This window comes from Mixophyes fleayi, chromosome 8 (assembly GCF_038048845.1).
Source record: "Mixophyes fleayi isolate aMixFle1 chromosome 8, aMixFle1.hap1, whole genome shotgun sequence".
In the NCBI taxonomy this organism is placed as follows: domain Eukaryota; kingdom Metazoa; phylum Chordata; class Amphibia; order Anura; family Limnodynastidae; genus Mixophyes; species Mixophyes fleayi.
Genome location: NC_134409.1, coordinates 96807024 through 96820295, shown reverse-complemented (window position 1 = coordinate 96820295; position 13272 = coordinate 96807024). Strand labels below are relative to the sequence as shown.

Here is a 13272-nt window from a genome sequence, read left to right as displayed (position 1 = left end):
ACTCTTGTACTAAAAAGTGAGACTGAAATACTTAAAGGTAACCAAGAAACACTTACATATAATTTTATAAACAGCGTTACCAGTCTCGCTTTGAGGTCATGTGAATGCTTATTCATTTTTTCATATTACTCAAACAGAAGTGTTGTATTTTTGTATACAAAGTTTAAGTGTGCAGATGTTGACCTATTATGACCCATATTTGTAGCTTATGGACACCCCTCAATCACAGAATACATTAACTAACATGTGGCTTTAAAAAAAAAAAAATGGTCACACCACAAAACATTTAACTATAAAATAATTTATTAAGTAGACATTCTTACACAATGCTTAACCATGTAACCTATATGTACAACATACACAACGCTCCCAACTTTCACCTAACTTAAGAACTTTTTGCTCGTTTGCTTTTGGCCTTGCGGACTTCTTCAATCAGATCTTTTAAATACTGGATCTCTTTTGTTAGAGACTCTGCTTTCTCATTAAGGGCATCATTTTTCTGTTCTAGTTCTCGGCACTCTCCAGATATTAACTCTTGCTCTGCTCTTTTCTTCTGCCGGTAGCGAGTGGCTGCTGTTTTGTTCTGCTCCATTTTTTTCGTTTTCTTGTCTACTTTAGGCTGCCCTACAGCTTTTACCTTTGCCAAAATTTCTCTATCCTTAGCGGGAAGATCATATGGTTTGGGTCTCTCAGAGATAGGGGACGCAGGAGAGGACTGGGCACTACTAGGGTACTCTACTGTAAATTCTGGACTTTTCTGAGGAGACCCCAGATAAGATGGGCTCATGTAGATTCCACTGTCATTATCTGAGGAATCTTCCTTCTCGCATTTTAGAGCTTCAAGGGTGTATGTTGTGGAGAGTTTATCATCTTCCTCAGCAACAACTACCACACTCCCTACATCTAAGATAAAGGAATGCTCTGGGCTAGAGACTTGGGACTCTATTACATTTGGACTCACTGGGGCCACCTGATCAGCCTCCAGTGGAGATTCTGGGAGAGAGATTGGGGCTGGTGATGGCACATACTGGCCAACCACCATTGGGAGAGGTGGGTCCTCTAGGAGATCACACGAGTCATCCAACGTGGCCATGAGCTCATCTGGTGAGACGGTGGATTCCAGATCTTCCATCCCAAGCAGGGAATCAAAATCAAACTCCTTCAGGTCCATTTTTTCCACCATCCAATCCATGCCAGAGAAGGCATCTCCTGTAAAGATAAAATATTTAGAAGAGCAAAGCTTAAAAAAAACTTGTTTTAGATAATGACAAAAAGTACTAGTTTTAGGAAGGGATTTCAAAGTCCAAACCTAAATGCCTATCTCAGCAAGTGTTCATATTACAATATATGAATTTTCAGACAAACTGAACATGTTAATTTTAAAGGGTCATTAAGACTAGTTTTATATTCCAGGCAAGAATGGCTCAAATATAAAGTTAGAAAATGGATACCTTCATTTGTCATTGCATGAAAAAGCAAGTGTTTTTAGATTTTCTAAAATCTAACACTACATAAGTGGATATCAATGTCTATTTACACATGACACCCAGCAATAGTATAATAAAATAACAGCATTCTACAGAACAATGAAGTATCAGGGTCACTTACCCTTGAAACTGCCAAAGGATTCAACCAGAGGCAGCAGTTCAGAGACACCATTCTTAGCCTTTTGGCTGGACAACCCATGCGATGAGAGGTACCCAGGCACCTCAATGCAGTCATCCAAGAGACCCAAACTTTCTTCAGCCGCCAAAAACGGCTGGTTGAAGGGAGACAGAAAGTCCCCCAACAACAGTTCGTCGCTTAACAGGTTCATCTTTTTCAGGTAAGAGAGCTTTCAGGTAGAAGGTGGATTTTAAGCTTTCTTTCTTGTATACAGCAATGCTGCTGCGGGATGCCTTGAGAAACCTGGCAAAGAAAGAAAATACAGGTAAGTAAAGTCATTTTAAAATAAAGTAATATTTTAGTTTGTATTCCGTTTTGCTGGAAGCAGGCTTCCCCAGCAGTGTACTGAATCTTAGAGGGCCGATAAGGAAGCAGTTTCCTTGTAACCATATATGGTTACTTCCCCTCTACCACTCCCACAACACATGCTGAGCTGCTCACCACCATTTCACAATCCTTCCATCTGGTTTCTTCCCCACCCTCAGGCCAAAATACCACCATTTTAGCCTCCGCCACATGTAATATACAGTCCTCACACCATTACAGCTGACACCTCACCCAGGTGAATCCAGTTTGTCACTCAGTGTCAAATACATGACATGTATGTTAGCAACCTAAACATTCTGTACACATGACCTAGAGATTGATCCAGGACACACGCTTAAAACAAAGCATCAACCTGACCAGGGAGATTTAAAAATAGCTCTTCTACACAGCATGTCGTCTACTACTGTAATGTGAGACTCTAGAGTCAACAGAAGCAATCCCTATAGGAGAAGGGCAAAGCAAGACGCAGCTAATTCAGCAGACTCCCTATGGGACTATATAATTCATAAGACAGAGGTATTCCCAACACCCATTAGGCAAGGAAGCAAAACGCACAAATAAGGAAACCGTATAATTGTCACATCAGACAATAAAACCCTGTTATACCCTTTTTCTAAAAAGCAGGGGGTAATAAAAAATTCACAAGCCATACATCACAAAATAAAGCGATCAAGATAAAATTATAGTCTCCATCATATCAATATCAACTCTTAATGATATGAACAAAACCGCTGATCGTAGTGACAGTTTAGTTTCATTAAGCCGTGTTACAAGATATGAGCGATCCTTTACCCCATAATGTCTGCACCCACACACATTCTTCCCCATATACTTACGCCATTTTCATGCCGATGCCTGGGGCTGCCAGCGCTGCTGGGTGGTGCTGCCTCGCACTGGCCTGGGGAGGGAGGAGGCCGCTGGCCGCTGCTATACAGCCATGGCTGTTCTCTTTAGATCGCGGCAGTAGTGTTATATCCTGACGTTCCAAAGGCTACAGCGCGGATTAATGTAATTGTCCTATAGCAGCAGCTACACGCAAGTCCCGGCTACGAAGTATCTAACATTCCACCTTACAGACTGAGTGACGTGGCGGGAGAAACGCTCTTTGTTTATATAGAACCGCCTTACTGCGAGTCATATCCCTCCGCGCCACCACTTTGTACTGTATTCTTCCGCCTTACATTCCTGTTAATAGCAAATTTTTAGCGTGTTTAGTAAGTATATGTGTCCTGGTAATGCCAAGAAACATAAATAGGAGAGTGATTAAGTCGGTATTTGTTTTGTTCTTTCAGCTGAGCTCAACAAGGTTGTTTGCCATATGGCGTTTGGTTCTCTACGTAATGCTGGGTGATTAAGGAACATGACGTCATTGCTGTCCATGATACTGTGTTTAGAATGTCATCGCATCACAAAGGCCCTAAATTACTTGGTATGGCCAGTCTGCTTTGCTATTATACTAACATACCATATTGTTAAAAATTTAAATATCCTGATAGATTACTAAATAGCTGAATTCAGTTGGGAATTCATGCTATCTACAATAAAATGGATAATTTACTATTTGTCCTTAATTGTCAGGGACAGTCCCAGATTTTAAGGACCGTGCCATAAAATGTCCCTGTTTTTCAATATTGCTCTTCTGCAAAGTACTATTTCTCTTATTTTGCATAATGAATGCCATTTCACTATGTTTATTCACATGGCTTTTGTAAGCAAACATTTAATGAAGGAAAGCATTTAAAATACAAAACATATGGTACTTGTTATATATACAAACTCCACTTGAATCTTGGACTCTGCCCACCTGTCATTCCAGGGACTCAGTTATCTTGACTGAGTGGCTCAAAAGAATCAAATACTACCACGCTCCCTTCCCAGGAGCTATGCACTGCTCGCCAGCTGTACATAAGCAATTTTTTTTCTTCTTGACATCCTTTAGTCCGGGGTTTCAAAGCAACATCCCTGGTCCCCAGGCCAGAGGACCAAGTGCAGCATGTCCTTACAAGAACAGATACTACACTTGATCCTAGCAGAGGCGGAACTAGCGAGTTGTGGGCCCGCAGGGAGGCGGAGAGGAGGGAACCCGGGGGGCGGCCCCAGACCCTCTGTATCTGCCATGCAGCAGGTCCCATTATCAGCCATGCGCTCTGGTGCAGAGCACCTGCCACACCAATGGTAGTTCTGCTACTGCATCCGAACCAAAAGGCTGAGACGCGACATAGGCAGATGCATCATCCAACAAATGGATTAACATAGCCTGTCAAGCACTCAGCACAGAACGTTTGGCATACACTGTAAAAGTAGACCTTCAAAAACATATAGTTGAAAATATATTACCAATAGCGAGACATGGTAATATTTATGGTGCATGTAGTACTGCACGTGACCCAACCAATAATTTATCCTTGTTCCTCAAGGATGCATTATCTACACCCACCATCAATACATTCAGCAACAGTAAGAACAAAGATACATTTTCAGCAGCAACAATTAAATGAAGGTCAGTAAAAAATCCTTCTGATGCTAAAATAACACATAGACCACAATAAGAATTTTGAGACTGTATAGGGTAAACTTATTTTTTTTCTAAGGAGGATTAACAAGCTAAATTTCTTAAATGTAACAAAAAAAATATTCAAAAAAGTAATTGCCCAGCTTGGTATGTACTTGGTATGTATGTACTTATGTACTTGGTATGTATGGGATTAAGCTCCAGTGTATAAATAATATATTACTCTGCACGAAGAGCAGCTGTTTAATCAGCATTTTAACAGCACTTTGCTTTGACCCGACAAATACACTTTTGCTTGTGAAAACAACAGAGATTTACAGGCCCAGTGCCTGCACAGTTCTGCTGTTGATCAGCAAAATAAACCGAAGGTAAGAACAAATCTACGGAAAAGTGTAAGTGTATGATTTTCAGCATTTCATTATAACCCACGATTTGTACTACTGCTCATGTGACCAGCAGAGGGGAGAGATGGATAAACTGAGTCAGAGTCAGCACGCTTATTACAATGAGGAAGATTCAATTTAAAAATAATATGCGCAAGATGTCTCAGGAACGGACACAAGACGCCTAATTTTTGCTTGTGCCCCATAGAGGTGTGAGCAAAAATGAGTGGATATTTTTACTGTATAAATAAGGGGCGTATTCAATTGTTAGCGTTAACGCTCTCAAACGAGCGCTCAAAAAAAATCTTAGCGCTAATACGGTAATTACTCGCGGAACTTCAGCAGCGGCGAGCTGAAATTCCGCGAGTAAACTACCGTATTAACGCTTTTCGCGCGCAATATTACCGTATAAACGGTAATATTTTTTGAGCGCTCGTTTTTTTGCGTTAACGCTAACAATTGAATACCCCCCTAAAAATGCACATAAACATTGCGGCCAATTGAATTCCACCAATAGGCTCAGGAAAATTCAATTTGATGGCGCTCAACGCGGCGTTAATTCTATTACCGTTAATATGGTAATTTTAACCCTGATAAGACAGACGCAAGCAAAAACCAGCGTTAATGATTACCATATTAACAGTAATAATGCAGACTCTTACCGTAATATCGGTAATAGTGAACTGGCCAATTGAATTCCTCCATAGTGTTGTGTCATTGTAACCTTCTACAAGTTACTTTATTTCATTTATTCCAGGATTAGTCATTATTATTGTATAGTCCTTCGTTTAGAGTCCCATAAAACATAATAAACTGAAATTACAAACCAGTCATTTTCATTTCTTCATTTATTTGATGTAACCGACATACTCATTTCTGTATTTATTTTTAGTACCATAATAGACCCTTCAGAGAAAGCCTTTATAATAGGAAGTATTACAGAGAAACCTAACAACGAAATTCTCATATCAGTATTCCTAAAATGAGTTTATGTTTATTACATCCTGCTATATAGTGCTTTAGATTAGCCGTGTGTGCATGGATGGTGTATGATAAGGCGCTGAGCTCCAGCTGTCAGGCGGGAACAGGAATTCACACATCAAAGGTTCCAGTAACAGGCAACACTCTATCACGAGACAAACGCGTGGACAGCTGTCGGTCATTGGTTGGCAAAGACGGCGCCCTTTGCAATGCTGGCGTGCGATAGGCTAGAAGCTGATGAGCCTCCAGAATCACGCAGCGAGCACACAAAGGCGCTCCTTGTACTGAGTATAGATGGAGAAGTGACTAATATTATATTTTCTGAGAAAATTCCTGTAGGGCAGGGGCAGGGCCGCCAGATCTATGTTTTGAAAAATAATCCTCCTAAATGACGATTTTGCTTATACACACACGTTACAGAGTTTACCCAAATGTATTTTCATGATTCATATTTTCGGACTCCACTGAAACTAAACAGCATCACAGGATTTAATGCAGCGCTGATTAAGCAAATCAGTAAATACCACGAGTAGCATTGTAATATATTGTACTACATTATTGCTGGATGGCAATACATGCCTTAATTTCGATTGCAATTAAATAGGTATACAGGTAATGAGATACAAATCATGTCTGTGAAATGTATCTTATTAAAACTAGTAGATGTTTATGAATGTAAATTTTAAATATTAGAAATGATAGGCTCATTGATGAAATAAATCTAGACTACAAATCATGTGACAGCTTTTAATCACATGTAAGGTATCATTGCTGAAGGTAAATGTATGTTAGAACTAACTACTGATCATTAATAAAATATGGTCAGTATCAAATATCACATAGAACTGAACATACCATAACTTTCATTACAACAGCCTCCAATCACCTTCCACAATGAGGGAGACAGACACACTTGTGACATTTTCTTCTGAATGAAGATAATAGGCTTCAAATTCATTAAGGAAAGTAAAGCAAAAAAAAAAAGAGTATCTTTGAACCTTGGCAAAACCATGTTGCATTAGAGGGAGAAGTAAATTTAGAATGTGAGGTCAGCTCTAATTGGGATAGAGCATATCCATTTAATATTAGTGTAAAAATAAAGTTGTCAAGTATTTGCATCCTACATGAAAAAACAGCCAGTATTTTCCTTATATGCAAAATAATAAACTCATTTGCACCTCTTGCATTGTAATATGCTTTTGCCAAGGTTACTTATTTTTTTGCTTTACTTTCATTAATGTATGAAGCCCAACGTGTCTGATTCATCAAGGCACATATCTGCCGATTTTGAGCGAATTGTACGCAAAATTACTCGTGCGTATGCCCAGATCCGGGACATGTGGCTGTGAACGCAGCCCTGTGCACTAAGTCTTCGAACACAAAGGACACTTACTACAGCCTACAATATCAGGGAGTGAACGTGGCAAGGAAGTGGCATTTTTCCATAGTCACTGTACAGTAAGGGTGTGCCAAACTCAAGCACATGAAGCCATGTACGAATCCAGCTCTGGCCACCTCAAAGTTGCTTATTTTTGTGCCATATCTCTTGCTCCAGGTACAGAGCTAGTCTAAGTTCTGTTCAGTGGTAATGACAGTGTTGTATGTGTGCTATAAAATATGTTTGCAATCACGAGCAACTGTGAAATTGTATTTAATGCTCAGGAGACATTGAGGACATCCTAATAAATGTATTTCATGTAAACATATTTTAAAAAAATCCACTTTTTTTAATAACTTTTATCACTAATACCTATGTAACAGTTGCCACTGTTGGGGTCCCGCCCCCAGTGATGCATCATCATTGAGGGTGTGGCCAATGGCAAGACTGCTCCAGTGTCGGAGCCAGAGTCTCTAAAGACTCTTGCTTCCCGCCCTGTCTGGTGGGTCTGCCATCTTAGCCGGGACCCGGGAAGGAAGAGTATAGTCCCGGTTCCCCGGGCAGTAAAGGGGGGGGGGGGGCACAGCAGATGCCCCAAGGCACCAGAATGTAATCCCTTAAAGGGCAGAAAGAGCCCCAAAACAGTAAGAGAACCCGGTGAGGGGTGATAAGTGAAGGGGTGACCAAATTAGCATCAAGAGGGGAATAGTGGTACTGAGGGGGATCCCCACCTTCAGGGGTACCCCAGTTAAGGCACAAGTTCCTGAAGTGGGAGTGCCCGAACAAAAGGAGGAGAGTTCCCATAACAAAGATAATGGATAAATTAATCTGGAAGTATCCACTTAATAGTCATTCTCAGGTACAGTGAGAGGGATGAAGGGAGGTCACTGGTTAGTGGAGAACCATTTCGTGCAGTGGCAGTATGAGTTCCCTTGGAAAGTACCCTCATTCTGTGAGGGGGTGGTCGCTGTACAAAGGCAGTATGGCAAAAGTTGCAAAGGAGGGTCCCTGTGTTAGGGGATGGTGTACGCGAGAGTAATGCAAGAACCTCTGGATCATGCCTGCCGTCTGACTGTGTATAGGACTTGCTTTCACTGCTGCTGTATAGCAACTGTGCATTCTTTTGCAAATTTATAATCCACATAGGTATAGGACGTATCCTGCAGCATCTTGTGCAGTAGAGCACAGCAGTACTACACCCAGATTCAACAGCACACGTATCTTGAGATCTGTGCCTTGATGAATTCGGGAGTGCGCAAAGCCTACATACATGCAGTAGCACATTGCTGGTCTACAGTAGGAGAACACATATATTCCTTTTTTTATAGCGTTTTTTTAATGGTCCTTTATAGTTATGTCTTAGAACTGCCCCAAACAATTATATCATGGTTTCAAACCAAGCTATTTACTCTAAGGTATTTTAAGTTGTCTAGTCAATTTTGGCTGCTTAATCACATTCCTGGCACGTTTCCAATAGTTTTACTTATCATCAAAGGATAAGCAGGGCTGTAAATAGGCCTGTACGTGAGGGAGCGTCCGCCCAGGGCGCAAATATGGAGGGGGGGCAGGGAATGAATATTTTACATTAATTTGCTTACAATTGAGGATTTCATGGGGAGTCACATTTAATTCTTGTCCCAGACGCTAAACATTATAGTTACAGCTCTAGTTCCATATGTGGAATTTGTTAAGGTTTAAATTTGCAAAATAAACCCTAAAGGAACTATTCACCCTATGCCTTTATCAGTTTTAATAACAAAGGGTGCGTAATTAACACATCACTCTGGCTCATACTCTGGTTTTAACAGAAAAAAATATTTTAAGTAAAATTTTTTAGGGTATTTAAGCACAAGACATGACACATGTGAGTTATAATTTTTGAGTACTTAAAGGTAGAACCATCCAATTCAGTGGTGCACGCAGGGGGGGTTTCTGGGTCTCCAGAAACCCCGCCCCTCCGCTAAAAAAGTGCCCTATATAGCGGCACTGTACTATACAGCAGCCGCGGCGCTGTCAAAGAAGCGTCCGCGGACGCTTCTTTGACAGCACAGCGGCTGCTGTATAGTACAGTGCTGCCTAAACGGAGCTGCTGCGCATGCTTTTTTTTTTTTTTTTGGTGGAGACCCCCCCTTAAAAATGCTCTGTGCGCCCCTGCAATTAGAAGAGCTACTTTCCAAGAATGTTAACGGAACAAGACCATGTGGGCATACTCATTGTTTATTGTCCTATTTTTAGCCAGTATTTTATTTACATTTGCAGCTCAAAATAGCTATAACCTTTGCCACACATTTTAGGCTTACACTTAAACCTGCAGCACACATCAGTCAGGACATTGCACTAAGGACATTTTCAGCAGTTGATAGACCAACATTGCCTGTAAATCAGAGATCAGCAAGTTTAGATAAGACTTCACACTGTTAAGGTGCCCATATAGAGGGCTAGCCAGTCTGACGACCCAGCATCTGGATCTCACCATAATCATCATCATCAGTGATTTATATAGCGCCACTAATTCCGCAGCGCTGTACAGAGAACACATTCACATCAGTCCCTGCCCCATTGGAGCTTACAGTCTAAATTTCCTAACATACACACATACACACACACACACACACACACACACACACACACACACACACAGTGAGAGAGAGAGGTAGACTAGGGTCAATTTTGATAGCAGCCAATTAACCTACCAGTATGTTTTTGAAGTGTGGGAGGTAACCGGAGCACCCAGAGGAAACACACACAAACACAGGGAGAACATACAAACACAGGGAGAACATACAAACACAGGGAGAACAAAAGTGTTAATTCTTTTAAAATTTATACATTTTACAGTACTGTCTTAAAAATAGGTTGACAGTAAGTGGCCCATGATAAACTTACATTACACAATGGTAATTTTCCACTTTTTAGAAATGTTTTGCAAAAGCAAGGAGAAGTGGAATAATTATAGGTTTAACAGCCTGTGAGGATTCACAACACTAGCTCCAGATGACAGTTGTCAGAAAATAGTTAACAATGACAGCTACCTTCTACAAACAACTCTCTGCAAAGAACAGCAATCTACGTAGTCAGTGTCGGACTGGGGCCTGAAGGGCCCACCGGGAGACTGCAACGCTAGGGGCCCACCAGAGGGGGTGTGGCCAGCCATCATAGAGGCGAGACCAGACACTAAAGGGAGAGTGGTCAGCCCACGAAGGACAGCTAGCACCATAGTGTAGTATATAAAGAATGTAGTGTGCTCATCCTTCTCTTTTAAAATGACAGGCTGACTGCGCACTTAGTTACTAACCTGCTCATGCTCCTCTGGGCGGTTGGATATCCGGAACTCATACTCTCATCTGCCCTGCTCAAAGTGAAAAACACACTAGCTACTGGGAGGCAAATGGCAGTCTAGCTACTGGGAGGCAAATGGCAGTGGGTATAAATGCTGCATTGATCCAGATATAACACAGTCACTGATATCTCAATAAAATAATGTTCATAGCATACAAGTCCAGTAGATGGGAATTGGTATTTCTTTAAGTCTCTGCTAGTGCAATATAAATATTCAGATCACTGTCCACATATATCACATGGTTATTGCTGCGATGCTTTCAAATTTAGCTTTGTTTACTTGCAGTTTCGATGTATATAGAGATGGTGGCCGGGTACCCAGTGTGCTGAAATCAGAGGATGTTTCTCGTGGTCCGTGCTTGTTACTGTTGGAGAGGAAGGTGCCTGCGTGGAACGCATCTGTCCCTTCCTGTTCTCGCGTATGTCCAAAAGATGAATTGTATGCAAGTCAGGAGTCAGCTGTTTTCTTAGCTCCTCCCTAACAATGGAGGGGGCGTGGCTATAATGTGGCGGGGCCTACCGGTGGATAGTCCTGCTGCCCTGCAGGCCAGTCCGAGCCTGTACGTAGTCATCTCACCTGGACTACTGCACAGCTTTCTTTACTCTGCAATCAGCACTTCAGTGGAAAGGTCAAGTCAATCAGAATAAATTATCTCACCAGTTTGTAGTCTTTATAAAGTCCCTCAGTTCTATGAACCTTTGCAGGAGCAAAGTTTTGTTTTGGTTTTCTCTGCTTGTGCTTTGAAAAATACTTGTTTTATTTTACTGTAAATCAAGATTCTATCTCCTCCAATCATGACCTCAGCTTCACCTCCCCACTATTCTTCCATGTTCAATGCCTTGAATTTGACTTTGTCCATCACTATTCTGCCTTCTACATTCCTTTGACTTCAGTTTATACTTCATGACCAGTCTTCTCATCAGTAAGCAGCCTGGCCAGACATGGCGTGTCTCTGATAGCTACCTCAGCCAAGTGGTTCTTTCCTGGGAGCTGCCAGCACCATGACAAGCCCATGCAGGCAGGGACAGTCATGGGGTATTTGGCGCCCCCCTGCAATCTACAAATTAGCAAATCCTCCTTTTTTTATAAATTAACATTTGTTCATACCTACAACCTGGGGGACAATGGCATGCCCTGTTCTCCTCATCCCCACCACAGTACATATTCATATTCTCTGGGGATGTAAAAATCTGTATCCAGTGCCCAATTAAACAAAACTGTAACCATGTAGCCAGAATCACATATCCAAGCACCCACCACCCACATACATTTTACCAATATTGATATCTCCCCACATTTTTGAGTCACGATGCGAGACACAGTGGGGCATATTCAATTCCTCTGGGACGCACATTATTACCGTTACTATGGTCATTTGAACGTGGATATTTGCTCGCAGTCATTTGACCGAGGATATTTGCTCGTGGCTCACAGAGCTGAAATTACTGTAGTACCGTAGTAATGGTAATAATGCACAGCTGTTACCGTAGTAATTAGAACAACGTGGGGAATTGAATCTACCCAAGTCTGTTGCTGGTGAGAAACAGGGTTAAGTCCTGACTGCGTTAAACAGTTCCTCACCACCTGTGTTGATCCACCAGAATCGGAGCAGTTTACAGATAGTGCTGCTCTCTCCTATCTTTTATTACTGTTTTTTCTACCTGGTGCTGCTGCTGGTACCTTAAGCTCAGTTGTTGCTTGGCCGGATCCTGGAATGTCGGGGGCCTGTTTGGAATACGAGATAACTATTAATCACATCATGGAAAGCACAGCAACTAATGAACACTACAGACCTCTCTCCTCTAACCATCCCTGACAATAAATCAATAAGCCCACACTTAATAATTAGACTTCCTTCCTGAAATAAATTACTACTATTCACATTTAGTAAATAGACCTATTTCCCCCTACCAGCTGTTATTTTCATTTTGTTGCTGCCAATAAATATTGTCCAATGCGAATATTGTGGTTCCAACGCACAAAGAGATTTAATAGCAAAAGATAGCAGAATTACAGCAAACCATAATGATGCATAAGAAGGTATAATGCAATATAGGAAAGCATAACTGAATACATTATGCAAATGCCCACTGGGCCCAGGTCCAGATTCAGTCTTGGGGGTAAATGTATCAAGGTCCGATTTTGACAGCATGTTAAAATCGCGGCAAGTCGCGGGTGATAACCCGCGATTTTAGTTAAAATAAACTGAAATGTATCAAGCTGCGATTTTGACCCTGATCTTCAAAATCGCTGGTCATCTCTGGCGATTTGCTGCGATGTAAACACTCCCGTGTTTAGCTAACTCTCCTGTGTTGTAGCAGTGAGTTGTAAACACATCACTGTTACACTGCCTGTCATACAGCTGCCGGAGCTGTCATTTTTTATTTTCCTTCAATCAAGAACACACATTCGGGGATGTACAAATATGGGGCCCTCCTGGCCGAAGAAATGAAGACTACTATCAACAAGGTGCCCCTCCGGGGCAAAGCAAAGAAGAGATTACAAGCCAGGACTTTGGATGGTATAAATGCTTGGGGACTGGGGCAAGCCGGACATTTGGAACTACAAATTGTTTTGGGACATGTGTGACAGAAAGAAGACTTCATTGGTGAGTATTAGGGGATTTTTTATTTTTAATAAAAATATATGGTGTAAATGAGGGTGCTTACTGTATTTATTGTGGGTT

General features: G+C 41.5%; 1 protein-coding gene across 1 annotated transcript; it reads right to left on the bottom strand.

Moving 5' to 3' along the window:
- Positions 1 to 285: 285 nt before the first annotated feature.
- On the bottom strand, positions 286 to 3091 carry ATF4 (activating transcription factor 4). The gene is made up of 3 exons (XM_075182924.1): positions 2829 to 3091; positions 1609 to 1908; positions 286 to 1209 (listed from the first exon to the last, which is right to left on the bottom strand). The coding sequence occupies exons 2-3, from the start codon at positions 1814 to 1816 to the stop codon at positions 386 to 388; spliced, it is 1032 nt and encodes a 343-aa protein (XP_075039025.1). The 5' UTR covers positions 1817 to 1908; positions 2829 to 3091; the 3' UTR covers positions 286 to 385.
- Between the last annotated feature and the right edge of the window lie 10181 nt (positions 3092 to 13272).